At 44.5% G+C, this 24,298-nt stretch overlaps 1 protein-coding gene across 2 annotated transcripts in view; it reads left to right on the top strand.

Moving 5' to 3' along the window:
* The window catches only part of HPSE2 (heparanase 2 (inactive)), a 632,592-nt gene extending 619,021 nt beyond the window's left edge, over positions 1-13,571 (top strand). Inside the window, exons 12-13 of one of the 2 annotated variants that reach the window (XR_005380481.1) lie at positions 9,010-9,130; positions 11,072-11,198. Coding sequence is in view for 1 of the 2 variants with exons in the window: in XM_038578487.1 (XP_038434415.1) it covers positions 11,072-11,237 (166 nt within the window). In the remaining variant the exon portion in view is untranslated. Of the gene's footprint in view, positions 1-9,009; positions 9,131-11,071 lie in introns of both variants that reach the window. The other variant, XM_038578487.1, reaches the window with a different exon arrangement.
* The last annotated feature ends 10,727 nt before the right edge of the window (positions 13,572-24,298 follow it).

The following is a 24,298-nucleotide window of genomic DNA, read 5'->3' as shown; positions in this document are numbered from 1 at the left end:
ATAAATAAAATCTTAAAAAAAAAAAAAAGAAAAGTTCACATCTTACTATTAGGTTAAAAATAATGTGGCCTCTTGACATGGTACTCCAAAACAGTAAGAAAAGCTCTTTTTATTGGAAATAATGAAGAATGTTATGGTTAGAAAGCTGTTTGAGTCCCTTCCACCCCCAGCTGCAAACATATTCCCACTCTCTCTTCTACCTCTGGTGCTCAACTGTGGCTGTGCTCTGAATCACCTGGGAGCTTTAAAAAAAAAAAAAAAAACAAAAAAAAACAAAAAAAACATGCCCAAGCCACACCCCAGACCAATTAAACCAAAATCTCTGGCCTGGGACCCAGGCAACAGTATTTTTAAAGGTCCCCAGGTGATTCAAATATGTGGTCAAGGTTGCGAACCATTGTCGCTCCAGAAAACGCTGGAGCAACATCCCGGCTGATTTCCATCTTTGATTTCACCCAGATTCTAGTCTTCATTTAGGCTCGAAGCCATTTTGCCAAAGGTGTGAACATGCCATGAGCCCCTGGGAGTTCTCTATGACTAAGTGGAAGGATGTGTACGGCTCCCCATAGGTTTTATTGTTTGTTTTGTTTGAACTCCCATATTAGTAATGTACAGATCGCTGTGCAGATTAGAGGATTATAAAATGCTTTTATATTTTACAGTAACTTGACATCTTAAACCAAGATGTTTAGGAATTCAGGGTTTTCACTTTGCACTTGGGGTTGTTTTCTGAGAGTTTTTCATTTGTTCTCGGCTCCAGAATACATTTTCTTGCAGCTCACTCCCAGCAGCTGGAATCTCTCTGCACAGCTGTCCATCAAGGCTAGGGCCTCCCCTCCCCACCTTCACTCACCTGGGGACTCTCACTGCAGGCAGAGACTTCTATTCTGTTCCAGATAACCCAGATGAAACACTGGTGAATGAGCACTTTAGGCTAACACTCACATGTTTCTGAGCAGTTGACTCCAAAATGAGGGGCAAGGAAGCAGACTATGTAGGCAGTTCTGCTAGACTGAGAAGAAATGGCCCTTGTCTTCTCCTTTCTCCACATCCTCCAGAGGCTGTGGTTTGGGTGACAGACAAATGTAAGCCACAGGGAACTGAAAAATCTTAATCCAACTCATCCCTACGGCAGGGCCTGGGCCCTGAATCAGTAGATCTTTGGCTGCCAAGCACCAGGAAGCCCGAGATGACATGTGGCTTATTCCAGATGAGGGGCCTAGAGCACCAAACTGGGGGACCAGCTGCCCAACACCAATAATCACTTGGCAGACTACTTCTTCTCTGCTCACCTTTGCAGGAATGATTCTGAATCACCGCACACTATGCATTTTGACATCTGTGGGCTCTGGAACAGAGCCTGTGCCACCTGGGATGTCTTACTTTTTGCTTTTGAGGGTGCACCTGATACTATAGGGAGCATTTTATCAAAATCCCATAAAACCGAGATATTTATCCCTTTAACATATTTGAATAGGTATTCATGACTTTAGAATGATGGAACTAATTTTGGGTGTGGCTTATAGACTTTATCTCATACTTTTACATATGGAAAACCCATCTGTGCACATGTGCACACACATACACCTGCCCTCTTGCCTGACTCTCTTCATCTCACCTGTAGACTGCCCATAAAGGAGACACTTCTCATCCCCACACTTGCCTCTTCCAGCTCCACACAATTAGAACTGGGGGAACCTGGTGATATTTTAAGACAAGAAGACAAGACAGACCACAAGAGGGTAAATATAGGAAAGGGGAGTATAAGGAAGGAAGAGATGAATTCTAACTTGGCAACCTAGGAAGTCCTCAGGGCTGAGGGCCACTGAGCAGGAGCTGGAAGGATGAGTGATATACCTAGGAAATGCTGGACAGAAGGAGATTCCGGGCAGTGGGATGAGCTTACTAATGTTCAGAAGTACAAAAGTTCAAGGCTCATTTTGTTTGAAGGGAGTGGGTGATGGCAAATCATTTTACATGATTGGAATATAAGATGCTTTGTATGGGTGAGAGGAAAGGCCACAGAAATATACCAGAGCCAGAACACAGAAGACCTCAAAATCCAGGCTGAGAAAGTGTGATTTTCCTTGTCTCTCTCCTTGTGTAATGTGTTAATTATAGTGTATCTGACCACACATTTGCATGTTTCTGAGTTTCTGTCTTCACGGGTAAGGGCTCCGTCTGCTACAATTGAATTTGTACAACACAGAGAACAGTAGGGAGATGAGTAATGCCCCTTGTATACTCATGAATGCCGGAGATCATGGCACCGATTCTTTATAATGGGAAGGGAACAGAGTTAACCACATGTTAAAGCCTCTCCATGGTTTTTATAGCTGGTTCTTATTGTGTCCTGTGGTTTGAGTGTGATAGGCCTATGACATGGAGCTTTGAGATGGTCGCAGAATCAAATTTTCTTTCCAAACTGCCCCCAGATGATTTCCCCATCTGTTGGGAATTAACAATATCAGTATAAACCCAGGTTCCTTAGCTGGGCTCTCATCTTGTCTGCCAAATGTGCTAAGTTACTCTAAGCCATTAGAAGCACATGGTAAAATCCCAGTATGGAGTAGACATTATTACACAGCCTGGGATAGAACACAGATCAAGTCATGACCCCCAAACAGGAAAAGCCTAGATCTCTGACAACTTGTCTATAAAATCCCCCAGCTCTGTCTGCATAAAGGAGTCCTAGTGTTGGTTCAGTGATACAGAAGTTAGACCAAAACTCCTCATTGTTTCTTTTTTTTTTTTTAATTTTTAAAATTTATTTATGATAGAGAGAGAGAGAGAGAGAGGGGCAGAGACACAAGCAGGCTCCATGCAGGGAGCCCGACGTCGGATTCGATCCCGGGTCTCCAGATCGCGCCCTGGGCCAGAGGCAGGCGCTAAACCGCTGCGCCACCCAGGGATCCCCTCCTCATTGTTTCAACACACCCCTCAAAGAATAGGATGAAGGGCAAATGATCCTCTCAGCCTCAAAGGGTCTGAGTGGCCAGGAGCCTCACACACAATGTGGGGCTACTTGAGGGGTGAGGGGAACAGGAGATCCATTTGATCTCTCTGGTACAGTCTCCTCTCCTTAACAATAGGGGAAGGGGTTAGTGTCCAATCAGGAGAACTCCTAGAGAGGCTGACTTAGTGGAAGGCAACAAACATTAAGTAGGATTACTCTCCTAAGCAAGAAGGCACTGAACCACATGCTACTGAAAACGAGGAAATGAAAACAGTCGGGTGTAGCCGGCGAAATGACCCCAGCACACAGGTAAAGTAAAGCCGGCAGGACGGGTGCTAGAGGGAGCTGCAGATACCGGCCTCTCCTCCGCTGCCCCATGAGGCCTTGAAGGCCGCGGCCAGTGGGGCCTGGAGGGAGAGGGGACTTTCTGACAGTCTCTACCAGGTTCCAGGCGAGGCAAAGAGAGGGGGAAAGCTTCAGGGCGCACTGGGACGCCATCCTCCCCATGGCCCCTGAGGCAGGAGCACCCCCGGGAGGGGAATGAGCATCCTGCAGCCCCTGCTCCAGCGGGGCTAGTGAGGCCGGCGACACTAGCTGCGGCGCCTCCGCGGCCCTCCGCGGCCCTCCGCGGCCCAGTGGCATCACTCGCGGCCCTTTCAAAGGAACTTCCCCTCTACGCCACCCAGATGCACGGCCTCCCCGGGAGCACGGGGACAGCAAGGCCCCTCTGTCCTCGAGCCCCCAGGCCCCAACCTGGCGCTGGCCCTGGCCCTGGCCCTGGCCCGGAGAAGGGCAGCCGCAGCCGCAGCCGCACAGCCCAGCGTCCTGACTCGGCCGCGAGGGGCCGCGAGGGGCCGCCGGCCCCGGGGAGCCTGTAAAGCGCACACAGGTGCGCGGCCGGCGCGGAGGCCCGGGGCTCCGGGGCGCACCTGCGCCCCCTCCCTGCACGCCGGCCGAACCGCTTCCTGAGTCTCGGCAACCTTCAGGCGGGCCCCCCGCCAAGGGGACCGCGACGCGCTCTCGGCTGGGATCCGAGCGACCCTGCGCTGCGCTCCTCGGGGAGGCCGCGCGCGGGCGGGGGCGGCGCTCCGGAGCCCTTGTGTGGAGCAAGAGCGCCCTCTAGTGGCGCAGGGGGCGCCTCCTGGCCCGAGAGGCCGCCTGGGAGCACAGGGAGCCGAGGCCGCGCCCCAGCACACGCGCCAGATTCCTATGCATTATCCTCCCTCTCCTCTGCCTCCCTTCTTCTTTCCCCTCCAACGGTTTAACGATCCAGGAACAAGGACCAGACAGACTGGTGACAGGGCCAGGCCGACATAGTTCATGCTGGAAGTCTACACTAAAACTCGGGTCTCTGGCCTTCCAGTCCAGGGTCTTTTCCTTCTAGGTTCATCTCCCTGCATACATCTATATCTATACATATACATATAATCAGTCCTTCTTTTCTTGATCACCTGCTATGTGAATTGGTATAGGGAGACTGCAGGAATGGACAAGACACACACATGGTCTTCCCGCCTGGGGGAGAGACTGACAAGCTGTCAGCAATGCCAGTGCCCTGTGAAGATGCCTCTAAAGGGCTGGAGACGTAGGTAAAAGGCTCTGGACAGTGTTCTAAGATCAGCAGGGCGCTACTGAACATTAGGTGGGCGAATATCGTGATCAGATTTCTAACTGTGCAGGATCACTCTGAGTTTGAGCAATGCCTCAAGCTAGTTGTTAGGCTTTGGACAACCCACCTAAAAAATGTTCAAGACAGAAGGAATCTTAGGTTTCAACTAGTCTATCTTATACATAGAGAGACCCAAGCTCTCAGAGAAGGCAAATCACTTCCTTGAAATAGCTGAGTCCCTTCACCTAAGTCCCTTCACCTCCCACTCAAGGTCCCAAATATGCCAGCCTGAAGCAGACACAGCTCCCACGAATGCTCCCTATAATACAAAGACTTCCCTAGCCTCTGCCCCCACAAAAGTTCACCCGGGGCCAGACCAGAGTCAAGCAAATTATCTTCAAGACTGACAAAAAAGCATGCTCACTAGACCTGCTACCCTGCGACCTCAGGGTAGTTGAGAGCTTGCTTCAGTATCCATGGCTAGCAACAACCAGGGTAAGACATGAAACCAAGAGACTGTAGACAGGTGTTGGGGGAAGGAGGGTGACCTTGGCAAGGGGCTCCCACAGAGACCTGGGGAGCAGGAGGCTTGACTCACACTGACACATTGAATTCCATTCCAAATAGCATGCAAAATAAAGAAAACAAGTTTAGGAATTGAAAAGTAACTCAGACTTTGTAAAAACAGATGGTGATAAAATGCAGTTGTCCTAATATTTGGATAATTTAAATGCCCTCAGCAGCTAGGGAATTAAGAGAAATAGTTCAACATAGGCTGGATCATTTAGCATTTGGTTTGAAAAGTCATGGGCAGTAAAGAGGTCCCAAAATATGATGGAAACATGATAAGGAATGGTTTTGAAATAAAGAAACATGATCGGGGTGAGTGCCATCTGGAATTGGAGAACACCATGAAATAGTAGAAAGAGAGGTCGGAAAGATTGAATTCGAGACCTAGCTTAGCACCTATTAGCTATGTGACCTTGCCCAGACCACTTAACCTCTCTGACTTCATCTCAATAGTAAAGTTACAATAATAATAATAATAATAATTGCCCCATGTACCTCATAGGGCTCTTTAGCAATCACAAGGGAGGCCAGATAGGACCATGATAAAGGACAGCATTGCAGATCTCACCCCTACCACTTATTGGCTTTGTGACTTAGGTGAGGCCCCTCTAAACTCTGAGGGGTCTCACCATAATATAGGGATGTTAACCCCTGTTTCAGCTGGTTGTTGGAAGAACTAAATGCAATAGTCAAATTAAATCATAGCTAAATGACTTTGTCTACAAAATAGTGTGTACCACTCGATTTTTATCATCAGTGTGACTGTTTTCAAACCTACAAATTATTTATAAAAATGAAATATTATTGTAATATTTAGCATGCTATGACTTCACTGGGTAACAGGATAAATATTTAAAGAAAAATATACACAGAAAAAATTGGATGGAGGTGGTAAAGCATGTGGTCCGTCTTTATAAGGGAGGGAGTTCATAGATAAGGATGTATGGGGACTCAGGGTCTCACCAAATTAACTCATTTTAACTTAGTTAAGAGATGGTCATATGGATCTTTTTTAAGGATGAAAAATACTGTCCATGATCAATGGCCTTGTGTCAGGTTGGGATAAGGTATTTGGTGAGTGACTGAGAATCAGTGATAATTCAGGTCTTATCTAACATCTCCAGAGCCACTGAGAGCAAGAGTAATTGGTAGGTTAATGAAATCTGTAAAGACAGCGAACCTCCAGGGAGCCAATCTCAAGCTGGAGAAACTCCCCCCTCCTCCCCACAGAAGATAAAAAGTAATGCAGAAGAGCACCAAAGTTCATTCACTCCAAAAATACTTCTTCCCTACTCTATACTGGGCACCTTGTTAGGCACCGAGGATTTAGGTTTGAAAGACATGATCCCCTTCCTCACCAAGCTCACAGCCCAGTGAGGGGGAGTGTAAGTCACTACAATTCAGTAGGTAGTTATAGAGAAGTTTAGGGTACAGGAGTGTCCAGAGTTGGGGCTTCTAGCCCAGCCCAGAGATTAGAAAAGGTTTCCCAGAGGGACAACACCTGAGCAGGTTCTGCAAGGACCCAATGTAGCTAGTCTGACAGGGGGTCTGACAGGGGAGGAGGGTGGTTGTATTCTAGGAGGAAGGAGCACCACAGAAGTGGAACCACAGTTTGTTCAATTTGGTCCTTCAGGGTAAGGGAGTCAGCCCTGCAAAAGAACTAGGGTTCTTTTTATTATTATTATTATTATTTTATTTTATGATAGTCACAGAGAGAGAGAGAGAGGCAGAGACATAGGCAGAGGGAGAAGCAGGCTCCATGCACCGGGAGCCCGACGTGGGATTCGATCCCGGGTCTCCAGGATCGCGCCCTGGGCCAAAGGCAGGCGCCAAACCGCTGCACCACCCAGGGATCCCACTAGGGTTCCTTTTTAACGTCGGCTAATGTCATGGCCTTGCCACATTATAGTGATTGTCCTTTTAAAATCTCTTGCTTGAGGGGCACCACAGGGGCTTAGTCAGTTAAGCGTCTGACTCTTGGTTTAAGCTCAGGTCATGGTCTCGGGGTCCTGAGATCCAGAGCCCTGCCCTGCATCAGGCTCCATGCTCAGCAGGGAGTCTGCTTGTCCCTCCACTCCTCTTTCTCTACCACCCTCCCTCTGTCTCTAAATAAATAAGTAAAACCTTAAACCTCTTGCTTGAGAAAAGCGCATGATGCCCCCCGCCAAAAAAATTCCATTAGGAATCTTTTAACAGTTTTCTATGAACTTGTGTCTTACTAATCCCAACAGTGTCTGCTGGTACTTACACTTGAAAAATATTTATTATACTTTTGAAGGAACTTGTGTACTTTATTCCCAACAGTATCTACTAACATTGTCATTTGAAAAATATTTATGTGCAAGACTTAGCTAGCTTTTCATTGTGAAACACTCTTTGTTCATGCATAATTGTTCATGTTCATGACCTTACAAGGACTGCCAACTCAGCTCATGCCCCACTCCCCACCCCCAGAAGTTGGTGAGCCAGTTAGCATTGGAGTAAAGGGTACTGGCAGGATCTGAGACTGGAGAGCTAGCCAGAGCTAGGCTTCATTGTCCCTGTGAAAGTAGAAGGCATGGGGAGATGCTGAAGGGTTTAAAGGAGTGACAGCAATTGATGCTCTGCTGGCAATGTGGCAAGCAGCAGGAGAAAGGCAAGGCAGGGGACAAAAAGATGGGTTACATGGCAAGCTCTGAACTAAAGAATGGAAAAAAAGGAGCAGATATGAAAAATATTAAAAGGTAGAATTGATTGGACTCAGTGACCCTGATGTAAGAATTGGGGGCAAAGTCCCAGATGACCAGCTTGCTGGCTTAGGTAATTGGGTAGATGGTGGTACCAACACAAAAAAGGCAGAGAAAAGGACAGGGTTTGAGAAGAAAATTTTGACTTTGGACATAGCGACTTTGTAGTTCCTATGGGACAGCCAAGTGGAGATATATTAGAAGAAGGACCTAGGCTAGGTTTGGGAAGTATTGACATGGATAATAAAGTCCTGGGTGTGGGTAATAGCACTCAGCCATGGTATAGAGTGTGGGAGAAGAGGTCCAAGGACAAAACACCAAGAACCTCACCATCTAAGAGGCAGGTAGAAGTGAATAATTCCCCTCAGGAGGCAACCACATGCAGAAATGAAGGAGAAGGAGAGTAGCGGCAAGAGAGACAGAAAGAGACAGAGGTACCATGGAGCCAAGGGAAGAGAGGATTTTAAGAAGAAGCCATGAAATTTGTCAGTCCCAAGAGCAGTCAAGTACAAGGACCAGGGATCCCTGGGTGGCGCAGCGGTTTGGCGCCTGCCTTTGGCCCAGGGCGCGATCCTGGAGACCCGGGATCGAATCCCACGTCGGGCTCCCGGTGCATGGAGCCTGCTTCTCCCTCTGCCTGTGTCTCTGCCTCTCTCTCTGTGACTATCATAAATAAATAAAAATTTAAAAAAAAATTTATAAAAAAAAAAAAAGTACAAGGACCAATAACTTTACTAGTAGCTATGGTGAAAAGAATTAATAACAAAATACCATCTCCTACTTATGGGGCTCATTATGCTGTCAGAGCACCGCATACTTTGTATTTCATGTGTCTGGCCCTACAGCCTATAGCAACTGTCCAGAGGAAAAAGCCCCTAGAATGGAGGTGACTGTCTAGCAAGTTAGTGACTGGGCTCCTGGAACTGGAGATCAGTCCAGAATCTCAACCATGCTCCCTGGTTCCACCCACACTTGGGTTAGTGTCTTACATAACCAACAAGGAAATCAGAATGGGCCCTGTTCCAGAATAATGATACAGACTTTCAAAGGCTTGCTTATCACACTTTCTTTTGCACTTCCCAGAATCCAGAGGTATCAATGCTGTGGGATCATGTGACTCCTAAAAGGCATTACCTAATTCCTTACAGGAAGGGCTTGCACCCAGTTCCATATGTAAGAGGGATCATTGAAGGTCTTCAAGTAGAGCAGTGATATCAACTGAGGAGTCATTGGAAAGATTTATTAATTTTATTGAACTTGTATTTGACGGTACGTATTGTCTGGTTGTTGGATATTCACACCACCTGAAACAAAATAATGACAGTACACTGTGAAGACCTGTTCTGGATTTTTTTTTGCAACTGGACCCCTTCTCCTCACCATACCTCCTACTCCAATGAGTAGTCTATCTTCACCAGAGAGAATCACTCAAATTTGGAGCAAAAGCTCCTTGCAGATTTGATGAGGTCAATACTTCATCAGATCTCAGTTCTCCTCCTTCTGTGCTTTTCCAGGGGCAGGTCTGGCTCTCCCCACAGGAGTCCTCTGCTCACTCTTTCATCCCTGAATCACACCAATAAGAAGAGGGCAGCTGCCCTTCTGGTCTGTCAGATCTGGACCAGGCCCAGACTTTTCCATGCGGGACCAGGCTTGGACCTGCCTCCCTGCCTTGCTTTCTGTTGGGAGCAATTCACAACATACTTATCTCTGGGAATTCACTGCTCTGCTGGGCATAGGTCTGAGTATCTCTCTCTAAACCTATCATTCATAGCACAGAAGTAATATGAAAAAAAGACCTCTGGGGGATCCCTGGGTGGCTCAGCGGTTTGGTGCCTGCCTTTGGCCCAGGGCGTGATCCTGGAGTCTGGGGATTGAGTCCCGTGTCGGTCTCCTGGCATGGAGCCTGCTTCTCCTTCCTCCTGTGTCTCTGCCTCTCTCTCTCTCTCTCTCATAAGTAAATAAATAAATATTTTTAAAAAGACCTCTGTATCAGTGTCTAACATTGCATTCTCTACATCTCTCTATGGCCCAGATAGTATCACTGCACTGTTATCACATTGGAGGTTGGGCAAGGCCCCAAAACAGTCACCACTATGCAATGTTGATTTTCTGAGGGTGACTCATAGCCTTAGTTCCAGCTGGTGGCCTGGCTCTGGCCTTTTCTTCTGACCCAGAAAACTGAGCTTCAATCTGGGTACATGACTGCACAAGTCATTCCGGGTCAGGAACAGCTGAGAAGTTCTCTGGACTCTGTACCACTGGCCAAGGATGAGTGATGAGCTACTTCCTTTCCTCCTAAGTGTACTCTGTATGTGGCCCTCTTCTCATGATTGAAGATGGCTGGTACACAGGAAGAATAAAAGCAAGCAGGATGGGTGAATTGGAATTTTAAAATGCCTGCTTTGTCGCCTACTCCATTGTGTTGCTAAAACAGAAACATCCATTAAATATTAGATATGAGGGGCACCTGGGTGGCTTAGTCAGTTGAGTGTCCAACCTTTGATCGTGATCTCAAGGTCATGAGATCGAGCCCCACTTAAGATTCTATCTCTCCCTCTCCCTCTGCCCTCTGTCCCTGCTCACATTCTCTCTCTCTAAAATAAATAGTTATGAAAACTCATTCTCAGAAAAAGGAGAGTCATTAAATGTCTGTCTCCTCCTTCAGAACAAGCCTAGACAAGTAACATGATGTTAATTCTCTCATCTCTCAACTAAATTAAAGAGATCAGTTAACTAGGAGACTTCTGAAATCATCTTAAGCCTATGCAACATTCCACCGGAAAAAAATTCTCTCTGTGTAAAGTCAAATTGAACTGCTATTATGATTTTAAAAAAATAGGTGTGATACACTTTTTAGCTTCTGCATCACAGACTTTTTGCTTGTCTAAATGACATGTCTCTGCAACTAGACAACCTGTGTTCAAATCCTGGCTCCCAGACCAACAAGCTGGATGACCTTGGACAAGCCACTTAGCCACCCTGGGTAAAATGGGATAATGGCATTTCTTTCTCGGAGCATTGCTGGAGTATTTTTAATACATTTTAAAAAGTAAAACACCGAGGTGAGAGCCTGGGCATACCAAGTGTCAGTACAGGATAGCCCGGGGAAGTTTCAGACTGACTGATACTGGGTGGCAGGCAATCAGGGGCTGCCCAGGCTCTGCTGTGATGGTGCAATAACAAGCTCCCTGCTGTTTTTCTTCACTGTAGGTCAGTGCAGCTGAACGGCCAGCCCCTAGTGATGGTGGATGATGGGACCCTCCCAGAACTGAAGCCCCGCCCCCTGCGGCCTGGCCGGACTTTGGTCATCCCTCCAGTCACCATGGGCTTTTATGTGGTCAAGAACGTCAACGCTTTGGCCTGCCGCTACCGATAAGCCACCCTCATACCCACAAGTTACCAGCTGGTCTGCTGGACCGCTTTCCACTCTCCCACCCTGATAGTATCCTGATTTTTCAGACATCTTCTTAACAACAAATCAATCTCTGCTGCCCCATCCTGCTGGAATCAGCAGACTTGCTCTCCAAAGAGACTAATGCCATAGCATGAGCTTAGCCTAGGTAGGCCACATCCACCCCAAAGGAACATGTAGACATCACCCATCACTGTACCTATGTAAGGATGAAGGTACATGTATAGAGCTGTATGTATCCATGTATACACCATGTAAATGAGCTGATGGCACATGCCAAGGACAGATGAAACAGCTCTCCATGATCCGGGTCACACAGCTATACGACTGTGGACCATAGCGTGTGACTGCTGCCCTCAGCACAAAATGGGGAAGGAAACCACCAGGTGGGCCCTCAGGAGCCCAATCCTCCTCTGATTCCTCTCCTTGTCTGTTCCCTGCTGTTGCCCTGGGTTTCCCGTCACCTCTCTTCCTACAGGGGAGCAGGCAGGTGGGTCAGCGCCGGCCTGCTGGGTGAGCTGTTTCTGTCATTTCCTGGTTGATGCATGATTGTGTGCATCTGGGCTTCTGACAGTGGCATCCATCACTGACTATTCCTCTGGGAAGCGGGTGCTTCAAAAGTAAAATTGCAATCATGCTCCAGATTTTGTAAGAGGGTTCTATTCCTCTGTGCATCCAGATTCCCCTGGGGTTGGAATGGGAGTCAGGTAACAATATTCATGGAGTGGAGAACAATGTATTAGGCACCACAGAAAGCAATCATCATCCGTCATGTGGCTGAGAGGAAGGGAGCTTCAGCACAAAGAGAAAGCACACTGAACCAGCAAATGCACATGCACACGTGCACACACGCACGTGCACACACCCCCCAACTGAACAAGCAAATAATTAGACCTGTATCAAATCTGAAGGAATTTTAAGGGCATGTAGATCAAGCTCTTAATAGTTTGTCTGACCAAAACCATAAAAAAAAAAAGGTGTAAATCGAAAGTCATCACTGTAAGATACAAGGGAATCTAACCTTTCTGCCTCTTCCCAAGGAGTGGTGAGCCTGCCAGTGGCATTTCCTAGGCAGAAAGCTAATCCAGTCCTGAAAGATGACCAGGTCCCTGCTCCCCCAGACCAGCCCCCAGGCAACAGAACAAAGCTTTCAGTTCACCACCTGGGGAAGAGGGTATCTGGAAACTGAGGTCTGCTGGGGAACTGTGGAGTGGTGAGTGGGATCCCCCCCACCCCCGAACTGGGCAGGGGACATGGACTGATTTAAAGTTTATGATAAACCTTCCATATGATTTAAGAGGTAAGATGCAAATAAGCTGCCACTGAAACTACTCTTTCCTATGGGTTTGATTTTCTTTCTCAGGGTAAATGGCATGAATGACAGGGGCTAAGGACAGGGCCAGGTCTGAGGTGACACAAGGGAGGAAGTCCAGGAGACTCAGCATGGAGAACAGAGATGGGGGGTGATTGGGGGGAGGGAAGCAACAGGCCACTCTTTGCGTGAGGAAGAGTGGACTTGGGTTTTGTCAAGTGTGTCAGCAGGTCCAGGAGGATGAGCACACCGGAGGTGGGGGAACAAATACTGGGCTGGACCTGGTCAGTGGGCATGCTCAGCCCAGAAGAGGATGGAGAGAGGGGAGCAGACCCTGGCACTGTCAGGTGCAAGGTTATCCTAGGGGGCCTCCTCCTCAGGAAGCAGGCAGCTCCTGCTGAAGCCTCAGCTCTGGTGGGGAGCAAGGGAAGAGAAGCGCCAAGGCTGGGATAGAACAGCCCAAATGAGGACAGTCCAAGTAAGGAAGACAGAGGAAAGGAGAGACCAAGTAGTTGTCTCCCCAAAGTTTAAAAAATTTGTGCAGATAACAAAATCTCCTCTATATATGGGCACAGCTATAGGCCTCCAATGATAACATAAGAGCAGCGGTCCCAGTGGGTCTGGGCCTGGCCAGTTTGCTTTACATATATAGTAGCCCCATGAAGGAGTCCCTGGTTTTACCCCCACCTTCCGATGAGGTGTGGAGAGAGGTCGTAGCTGGCCCAGGGCCACCCAGGGCAGTGGGTTGCTGAGTGGAGAATAATCCAGTGCCTGTCCATTTAACCACCAAGCCCAGTGGTTGCCCACCTCACAGCCTCACTCCCTCACCTCGAATTCAATGCAGTCAAACCTCCAGAACTCCATGCAAAGCACACTTTGTGTAAATAAGTGTTGATTCTTCACTAAGCTTCTAAGCCTGCAGAAGATAGGCAGTTTCTGCTTCTTTTTTCTTTCTCTGTGTATTAAATGCTCCCAAGAGGTTTAAATTTTGCTTTTTGGGTTTTTTTTTTTTTTTTTTTTTTTTTTTTAGTTAATAAAAAGGGAAGAGGGAATCATTGAAATTTATCTTTGGGGTCCTGAAATTCTAATTTTGTGACTGTCTCGTGGAAGTATTTGCGTTATTCAAAGGATACTGATAACATCATATTCTTTAGGGATTTCCCTATAGAGCACCTGTCCTGGCTTTTGCATTTGGGATGGGGGATAATTACTAAATCAGTAGGGCTCACTTCCTATAAGGGATTCCCCTATAATACTCCCCCAAAAGACAGCCTGTGGCAAAACTCAGCATCACAATGCATACCAGGGGAGCAGTTTGCAAGGCTGGGCCCTGGGACAAAAGAGTTCATCCACTAGCTTCCCAGATCAGATTTTTTCCTCCTAAAATAAGACACGACTGAGATCATCCAAGACTTTAGAGCCACTTTACTTGAAACTGAAGAATGGGCTTGCAGAGATGCTTATTTGAAAGCATAATAAGGTATAATGAGAAGTCTTTGCCTTTTGTTGAGATGATTGTCTGTTCTCCCTGCCTCTAGGAATGATTTTCTTTCTCTTTTCTTATCACAAAGGTTCAGAACAAATTCTCATTGTTGTCTGAAGAAAAAGTCTCAATTCTTCTAGTTCCCTGAAAAAGCTGCAACTGTGGGATATTAGCTTATCTCTGGATGGAGAAAAGCTTGAAAATTCCAGAACAGGTTTACAATGAGGCTAAGGCCTGGGACCCCCCAGAACAATTCCCAATGGCCCAGTGGCCCTCATAGCCCCAGCCCCTCCCCAGCAGTTGGGCCCAAGCCCTGCATCCTCCAAATGGTAGAAGCTTTTGGTGGATTTCACCTGAAAGTCCTCCTGCTGGCCTGGAGCATCAGAAGCTGCTGAGGCTTTGGGAGTGGAGGGGGGTCAGGGGGGATGGAGGGGTTGGAGGGGGGTCGGGGGGGGGGGGTGTGCAGGGAAGGGATCCAGCCTGACTGTGAACCTGGCTGTGAACTGCTGAGCTGCTGGAGGGGTTCTGGCCATGCCCCACATCTGCAGGTGTGGTCCACAAGTACATTCCAGGCCCATGTTTGGGAAGGATGCAGCTGCTGGATTCACCTTGGAAATCCACTGAGAGAGGCTTTATTTCCGAAAACAAAAGGGCAGTATTTAAACTCTGCAGAAGCAAAGATGAAGCAGGTAGATATCACTGGCAATAAAAAACACTAGGACAGAAAAAGACTTTAAAAATTTGAAGCATCAGGGGATCCCTGGTGACTCAGCGGTTTAGCGCCTGCCTTTGGCCCAGGATGTGGTCCTGGAGTCCCGGGATCGAATCCCACATCAGGCTTCCTGCATGGAGCCTGCTTCTCCCTCTGCCTGTGTCTCTGCCTCTTTCTGTGTGTCTTTCATGAATAAATGAATAAAATCTTTAAAAAAAATTTTTTTGAAGCATTAATAGAATATCTAAAAATAATAGAGATGTGTCTTGGAGAAGGCAAGGGAAGAAGGGGCATAAAACATTTATGCACAAGGGTTCCTCCACTACCCTTCTCTCTCTAACCTCAGTACTCCTGCCCCAGCCTGGACACTGCCCACTGCTTTCCCACTAACTCCTCTCCAGTTTCATTGCCTTCCCTCTGCCTCGGGCTCCCAACCTGGAGGCCAGGGAAATCTGTACTGACCAGGAATTAAGTCTTATTGTAGAATTGTTTGCAATCTTTTCTTAGGATATACCAGAATTGCAAATAAGGTAGTAAGGGGCACTCAAAGATAAACAGTTTTTATAAGACTCAAACAACTAGAGCTTTAGAATCATTGCTTTAGAATCACATGGACACAAAAACTTCTATAACTGCCTTCTTATGCCCAGTCCTGGGTGGTGACTGTTTGGGGAAGACCAGAGAAGTGATTTGTCCAAGACAATCCAGATAAGCAGAGCGGCAGAACCAGGAGTCAAACCCAGATCTGTTGGATTCCAAAGCCTGCTCTCATTGAACCATGCTCTCTCTCATTGGACTGGTGGTGGCCAACTTTTTCTCACCTCCAAAGAAGCTCCACAGCTAGCTTTCTTAACAGCCTGTGAGTGTCTACAGAAACCCCTACTAGTGCTTTCACCCAGGACAGCTGTCAAGTGGGGGGAAGCCTGTGAGCAGGCCTAATGAGTAGTGAGTAGGGCTGTAACCTACCAACCTTGGCTGTAACATTTGGAATCCACCCTCCCCTCAGGCCCACCAGTGGTCCTCCTGGTCACTCCTCCCCTGTGTTTTTCTGTAGAATAATTTAAAGGACAACTCCTACCATCACCACCCACCACAGGTGATGATTCCTGATATTTCTAAGTCCTGGAGAGCCAGGCAGCACCCACACATGCATTGTCCCTGAAAGCACTGCTCCTCCTGTCCCCATCACTAAGAGGTTTGGAAGTTTCTCTTTGTCTTCCAGACTAAATAATAAATCCATTAACTACTGCCAGAGGGGTTGTATTTGTATAGACCACTCTAAAATAAGAAAGCTAAAACACAAGAAACCAACTGCTTTGGCACCCACTTCCTACTAAACAGCAGAGCAGCTCCCCCAGGAGCCCTGGAGCATTTGGAAGGAGATGACCAAATTCCAAATGACTGGCTCATGAGTAAACCCCCCTGTCCTATGCACCCAGCTGAGAAAAGGGGTCCTTCCTTACAGCCCACAGCATGAACTTTACTCTTCTAATTATTATTCATGAAAATATTCTAGGATTCTTTTTCAAGTTCTAAATGTTATATAATAAATTATATTTTTGGAAGAAGCAAAAAAGAAACCTAAGTTTTATTCATCTGGAAGTTGGCAAAATGAGTAAAGGAACACCTCCCAGGGAAAGTTTCTTCTCTGCAGGGGATTTTACCAGGTGTTAATATTTGCTTCCAAAAACAGATTATATTAAGGTTTATACGAGCTTGGTGATTGCAGAGAGTCTGGGTCCATGAGGTAGTTTATATTTTGAAATGACATTCTGTAAGTAATAAAATGTGAATGCTCTAACTTTCTGTTCTCAGGGTGTTCTGTGGGGAGAAGGGGGAGGCGGGGCACAGTTGTCCACACTACATTTCCACCCAACAAACTAACACACAGGTGGGATCATTGGTTTCGTGATGTGCTGCCATCTCCCTATTTCCTCTTCTCCACAGGCTTTGCTTCCAGTATTAGGGCTCTAAGTGCAAATGAAATGTTGCTGTTCAAGTTAGGTGACATGCACTATGTCAAAGTAACTGTTAACTGCAATAACAGATAAACCCCAGAATCTCAATGACCTAACATAATCGACATTTCTTGCTAATAGATCATGTAAAGTTCAACTGGTGGCAGTGGGGTAAGTAGTGGTTCCATTCCCCACAGCCCTTCAGGGACCCAGATGGAAGGCAGTCTGCCATCTCAGCACTTGGCCTCCAAGGTTGCTATGGGCATCCACCTGTAGTTGGCAGACGAGAAGAGAGAGTGTGCAGAACCACCTATGCTAGCTTAGGGGCCTAACCCGGAATTCACATAAATTCCTTCCACTCAATTCCATTGACCATCAGTCACATAGTCCCATCTAGATGTGAAGGTTTCAGAAATGATGTCCCTGGCTGGACAGTCACTTCTCAACAGTTGTATTTCATTGCTATAAATGGAATGTCTTTGATCCCCACCACCACCACCAAACTCATATTGAAACCTTATCCTATGTGATGGTCTCCCAATGAGATAGTATTTGGATGTGGGGCCTTTGGGAGTGATTAGATCATGAGGTGGAGTTTTCATGAATGGGATTATAAAAGAGACTGCAGAGGGCTCCTTTGCTCCTTCAACCATGTGAGAATACATCCAAAAGGTTCTTATGAACCAAAAAGGGCCTCTCATCAGATACTGAAGCTGCTGGAACCTTGATCTTGGACCTCTCTGCCTCCAGAGCTGTGAGGAATAAACCTCTGTTGTTTATAAGCCATCCTGTCTATGGTATTTTTATTATAGAAGCCTGAACAGACTAGGACATTCATGAAAAAGGAGCACAAAACTTTGATGGACAGCTAGGAGATGATAAAATGTATCAATGATATTGGGTCGCTCTGGTTAATTTGCCATCAAGTGAGTGTTACAAGTGAGTGGTGATATCTAAATTCAGAGGATTCTTTTACATATTTCAGATTGACCTAGAGGAGCTTTCTTCTCCCTCTTTCCCTTCCCTTAAGTCATGCCACTCCAAGTACTTGGCCTAATTTTAACAGAAAACAATCTTTGTGTTGTCTCACTGCTATCCAGTTAGGATGCATCTGGTATGGATGCTGTGCCCTCTACCAGACATAGCAGAAATATAACTTAAAACCTCCAAATAAAATAATAAAAAGTAAAACCTCAAATAGCAAAGCGGAATCAAAGAGGCCATAGCTACAGACCAAATGGGAACCCACCCCTGGAGATGACACAGTTTTCACTGGTTGAATCCACCTGAGGAGAGTGGGAATCTATATCTTCAGGCCAGTTAAGGAGGCTATTCTGGTCTCCGGTCCTGACTTCCCGTCTACTGTGTGATGTTAAACAAGTCACTGGCCTCTCTGGAGCTTAGAGCCCTCATCTGTAAAATGAGGACCTCAGATTAAGTGAACACTAGGGTCACCCAAAACTCCCTACTGCCCGAGTTCATAAATATATGCATACACACACACACACACATATATACACATATATTGTATATATATATACATATATATGTATAAATATATACATATATATTTAGATATACCTTTCTGAAAGGTCTCAAAGTTAGCCTTACATTTTTTGTCGCTGCTTCTATATAAATACAATGTGCCTTCAGGATCCATGCACGTGAAATTTAACAGACCACACCATTTGATGATTTTTGTTTCTAGAGGTAAGGTCATGATTTTTCTTTGAGTTAATTACTTGACTCCTCCCATCCAAATTTCTTCCAAGCAGCGACTTAGTACAAATTTAATGTAAATGAAGCACGCCCCAAGGTATACTCGCCTTGTTATTAGGTATTTAAAAGAAAAAAACAGTTGACCTCACTTTTGAGAAATTAAATTGCACTAGAAGACATGAACAAGGGATGCCACAGCAACATTTGAAATGTAACACAGTAGATTTTTTTCATGTGTACACCTAATGTCCTGGAATTCAACTATTTGGGGGGGGAGGTGAGCAGTGGAGGAGTGAGGAAGTGGGAGGGGCAATGAAAGATGCAGGGTGGACAGCAAAAAGAATGAATAATTAAAATAATGCTAAGGGAGATGCAGGGAAGAACAAAGAGCAACATAAATGGTAAATATATGGGGAAATCTAAATAAATATAAGACAATAATAATGGTATTTCTTTTTTTTTAATGGTATTTCATAGAATTGAAAATGCGTTACAATAGCATACATTTTAAAAGCAGACAGGCAAGTATTCTAACATCCTTTCATTTTCAAGGAAGAGGTAAAAGTACCAATTTATATTAAACTTTGATAAGTCAAGGATTCATGTTTTACTCCCTAGGGTAACCACTAAAAGAATATTAAAAGAAGGCATTATTTCTAAGTGAATAGAGGCAGGGAGAAGAGTGGAATCAAAATAAGAAATAATTGATCTAAAAGAAAGCAAGAAAAGAAATAACAAAGAACAGGTGGGACAAATAGAAAGTGAATAGTAAGATGATAGATTTGAACACAAATTTGTAATGTTATTAAATGTAAGTAGAATGCTCCAATTAAAAGACAAAGATTGTCGGAGAAGATAAAAAGAAACAAAGCCCAACTAAATGCCATTTAAAAAGAAACATCTAAAATATAAGAAGGTAAAAGGATTAAAAAAGATATGCCATGCAACAAGAGGTTACGTTGATATAAGACAATAAATACTTTTGTAAAACAAAAAGCACTGTTAATAATGGAGAGGGACATTTCATAAAGAATTTTTAACCATAAAAATTCTAAATTTGCATGCACTTAAATAACAAACCTTATCTGTAAGAAAAGCCTCACAGAAATATAAGGGGAAAAGACAAAATCACATGTATAATAGGAAATTTTTTTTTTTTTTTTTTTTTTTTTTTTTATGATAGAGAGAGAGAGAGAGAGAGAGGCAGAGACACAGGCAGAGGGAGAAGCAGGCTCCATGCAGGGAGCCCAACATGGGACTTGATCCCAGGTCTCCAGGATCACACCCCAGGCTGATGGTGGCGCTAAACCACTAAGCCACCGGGTCTGCCCTGTAATAGGAAATTCTAAACACATTTCTCTGAAAAAATGAGAGAAAAGGCAGACAAACTCAGAAAGGATAGAAAATTCAGACAATTAACAAATTTCATCTAAATGAAATTTGATGCATAAATTTTAAAATGAAATTAAATCATATATACAGGGATACCTGGGTGGCTCTGGGGTTGAGCCTTTGGTTCAGGGTGTGATTCTAGAGTCGCAGGATCGAGTCCCGCGTCGGGCTCCTTGCATGGAGCCTGCTTCTCCCTCTGCCTATGTTTCTGCCTCTCTCTGTGTCTCTCATGAATAAATGAATAAATATTTTTTAAAAATTAAAAAAAAATCATATATATACACGTATCTATGTGTGTGCACATATATGAAGCAAAAACTGACCCAGTCAGTAAAAATGTTTTTGTTTTTGTTTGTTTTAGTAAAAATGTTAATGCCAAGCTTACTAAAGCCTGAGGCAAATAGGTAAATCAGAAATACTGATCATATTTATATTCAAAATTTTGATATTTTGTTCATCATGGATTTTTTGCATTAGTTTTGACTTTTGGAAACATTAATTAGAATAGTATTATATTGATTACCAAATTTTTTGACATCCCTTTAAAATCTTCAGAGTATCTCATTCTCCCCACCCCCCATCCTGGTCCTGAAGCTAATATAGGAGGTAAAATGGAATCCTAGAAGGACTCATAAATGTTTTTAAAGGCATAAAAAGAGGAAAAAAGAAACAAAAGGTGGGACAAATGCAAAACAAATAGCAAGATAATGACTGATAGGCTTTAAACCACAGTACTAATCCCATTAGTGTGAGTTGTTCTTTACACACAATCTGACAAATCTGTCTGGCAGAGATGGTCAGTCTGGAAAAAAAATCAGACCCAAGTATAACGTGCCTACAAAAAAAAAAAACTGTGTTTTACATATGAAGACACAAGTAGGCTAAGAGTAAAGGATGGAAGATTACATATGCAGGGGAGGTAAAATGTCTCCTCTACCCTCTCAGGGTTTCTGGCTGAGGCTGACACAAAACAGAGTCCCAGGAGAGAAGCACAGAGATTTTATTTAGTAATTTTTAACACCTATGTGGGAGCCCCCACAAGAACGAAGATCCGAAGAACCAGCAAGGCCTAAGTAGATACTAGACTGAAGAAAGTGGCAATTGTGGAAAAGTAACTAGAGTATATGAAGAGACTACAGAAAGATAAGAGTTATTTTAACCTAGTCTATTTGTACAGATTTCTCTCTGCCTAGATTGCCCTTCTCTGGTGCAAAGAAATTTCCTTTGGAGGAGGGCATCTTTCCCATAGAAGTTTCATCTCCTGCTTATGAAAGAAAAGGGAAGGTCACTGTGCCCTTCTTGCACCTGCTATGTTTCAAGTGCCTTTAGCTCACAATAATCAACACACCAAAGTAGCATATTTTGGGGTTACATGTCTTGAACGCTTCCATATGCCATATTAACTAATCAAAATAAAGCTGTCGTGGTGACACTATTCTCAAAGTAGATTTAGTGCAATGAATAGTGTTAAGGATGAAAAGGTAATTTTATAATGGTATGGGGGCTCATTCATTAAGAGAACATAATAATCATACTGTTAATGTATCAAATAACAGAGCTTCAAAATATATGAAGCAAAACCTGACAGAATCATGAGGAGGAATAGACAAATCCACAATTGTAGTTAGAGAATTCAATATCACTATCTCAATATTTGATAGAAAAGGTACACAGAAAATCATTAAGGAGATAGAAGACTTAAGTGTCAGTATCAACCAGCTTGGCCTAATTGACATTTGTAGATCACTCAACCCAACAAAAGAATGATATATATTATTCTCAAGTACACCTGAAACATTTACCAAGATTTACCATATCCTAAGCCATCAATACATTTAAGAGGACTCAAGTCTCACAAAGCATATTCTCTGGCCAAATGGAATTGGAATAGAAAACAATTAAAGAAAGATACCTGGAAAATAGTTGGAAATAACTATTCAAATAGTTGGAAATTAATACCACACTTCTAAATAATCTACGAGCCAAAAATAATCAAAGGAAAAATTAGAAAGCATTTTGAACTCATTGAAAATGAAAATATGACATACCAAAAGCTGTGGGTGCTGATAAAACAGTACCTCGGGGAAAATTTATAGGAGCAAACTCCCTTGTTGGAAAAAAAAGACGAAAGGTCTCAAATAAAATGGGTCAGTTTCTACCCTAAGAAACTAAAAAATAATAAAAAAAAAGAACAAATTAAATCCAAAGTAAACAGAGGAAAGGAAATAGTAAATAGTGCAAAAATTGATGAAATAAACAGAAAAACCAATGAAAATTGTTGAAACCAAAAGCTGTTTGAAAAAAAACAATAAAATCCTTAGTGTGATCTGAATCCTTCTAAATTTATTGAACAGAATAGAGAATCCAGAAATAGAGCCACATATTTATATTCAACTTATTTGAGACAAATGTGTCAATGTAATTCAATGAAGAAAGGATATTTTTTTCAACAAATGGTGTTAGAAAAATTGGGTATCTATATGCAGAAAAATGAACCTGAATATTTCTCTCATGCTTTCTACAAAAAATCAACTTGAAATGGATCATAGACTTAAGTGCAAAACAAACTATGAAACTTCTGGAAGAAAACAGGAGGAAATCTTTGTGACCCTGGTTTAGGCAAAGATGTTTTAGGCAGTGGTTCAAAAAGCACAAAAATTTCTGTTCCTCAAAAGTCACTGTAAAAGAAAATGAAAAGACAAAGCCACAGGCAGGCAAAAGAAGAAAGGAAAGGAAAGGAAAGGAAAGGAAAGGAAAGGAAAGGAAAGGAAAGGAAAGGAAAGGAAAGGAAAAGAAAGAAAGAAGAAAGAAAGAAAGAAAGAAAGAAAGAAAGAAAGAAAGAAAGAAAGAAAGAAAGAAAGAAAGAAAGAAAGAAAACATCTGGTAAAGAATTCATTCTAAATATATAAAGGAATCATATAAGTAATAAGAAAAAAATTCTAATTTTAAAATGGGCAAATGATTTGAACTTTTAACACATGGCATATAAACACATGAAAAGAAGTTCAACGTCATTAGTCATTAGGAAAATGGGAATTCAGACCCCAGTGGGATACTACAACATACCTACTAGAATGGCTAAAATTACAGAAGGACGATGTCAAATGCTAAGGAGGTGACAGAGCAGCAAACTCTTTCAGAGCTGCCAGGGTGGGTGTAAAATGGTGCATTCACTTTACTGTACAGCCTATACCATACAGTTACTTATTATACAGCCCCACCATCCTACTCCTAAGTATTTACCCAAGTAAAATAGAAACTTATGTTGACACAAAAGCTTGGATATAATTACAAATGAGTATAGTGGATTAAATCAAAATTGAAAACGTTTGTGCCACAAATGATACCATTTAGAAAGCAAAAAACCAAACCACATAAAGGGGGGAAAATTGTAAATCATAGATCTACTAGGGGACTTGTATCCAGGATATATAAAGAACTCCTACAATTTGATAATAAAAAGACAAGTAATTTTTAAATGGGCAAAGGAACTGAACGTACATTTCTTGAAAGAAGATTCACAAATGGCCAAAAAGCACACGAAAGATGCTGAACACCGTTAGTCATTAGGAAAATGCAAATCAAAATCAGGAGATACCGCTTTCCACCCACCAGGATGGCTAAATAAAAAGAGACAATAACAAGCGTTGATACAGATGTGGAGAATTGGGACCCTCCCACACTGCTGGTGAGAAATGGAAACTTCTAGCAGTGGCAGGGAAGAATGGCAGGCATATCCACTTGATGGAACTAATTCAAGCCCTGAAATCCGCGCTTATGAAGAGTCTTAGAGAGGAGAGAAACAAGGGGAGCGAAAACGGGGTGAAGAGCGCAGCGCCACCGGATCTCAAGACACTCGCCTGCAGCACGTGCGAGCCGGGATGGGCCGCTGCGAGGTGCGGCGCTGAGGCGAGCGGGGAGGCGGGAGCAGCGGCGGGGCGCGGTGGAGCCCGCTCGGGGGCCCGCAGTGCAGGCTGCAGCTCCCGGCCGGTTCTCCCGACTGCTGGGCCTGGCCGCGACCCCCCCACCCCCCCACCGGGCTGCGCCCAGCGCCCCCAGGGAGCCCCGAGGCACGGGGCGGGGGGGGGGGGGTCGGGAGGGGATTTGCTCCCTTCCAGGATCTTCATCAGCAACCCTCACTTCAGCCGCTCGGGGTACACCATTTATATGGAAAACACGGGTTCGGGATCCCTGGGTGGCGCAGCGGTTTGGCGCCTGCCTTTGGCCCAGGGCGCGATCCTGGAGACCCGGGATCGAATCCCACGTCGGGCTCTCGGTGCATGGAGCCTGCTTCTCCCTCTGCCTGTGTCTCTGCCCCCCCCCCCCTCTTTCTCTCTCTCTGTGACTATCAAAAATAAATAAAAAATTTTAAAAAAAAGAAAGAAAACACGGGTTCTAGGCCGAGCCCCTAAGGTGCCCTGGCCGCCCAAAGGGATTGGGAGCTTTCAT

The sequence above is a fragment of the Canis lupus genome, chromosome 28 (genome assembly GCF_011100685.1).
Source record: "Canis lupus familiaris isolate Mischka breed German Shepherd chromosome 28, alternate assembly UU_Cfam_GSD_1.0, whole genome shotgun sequence".
NCBI classification, from domain to species: domain Eukaryota; kingdom Metazoa; phylum Chordata; class Mammalia; order Carnivora; family Canidae; genus Canis; species Canis lupus.
The sequence above is the reverse complement of the archived record's forward strand: the minus strand, read 5'-3'. Positions and strand labels throughout refer to the sequence as shown.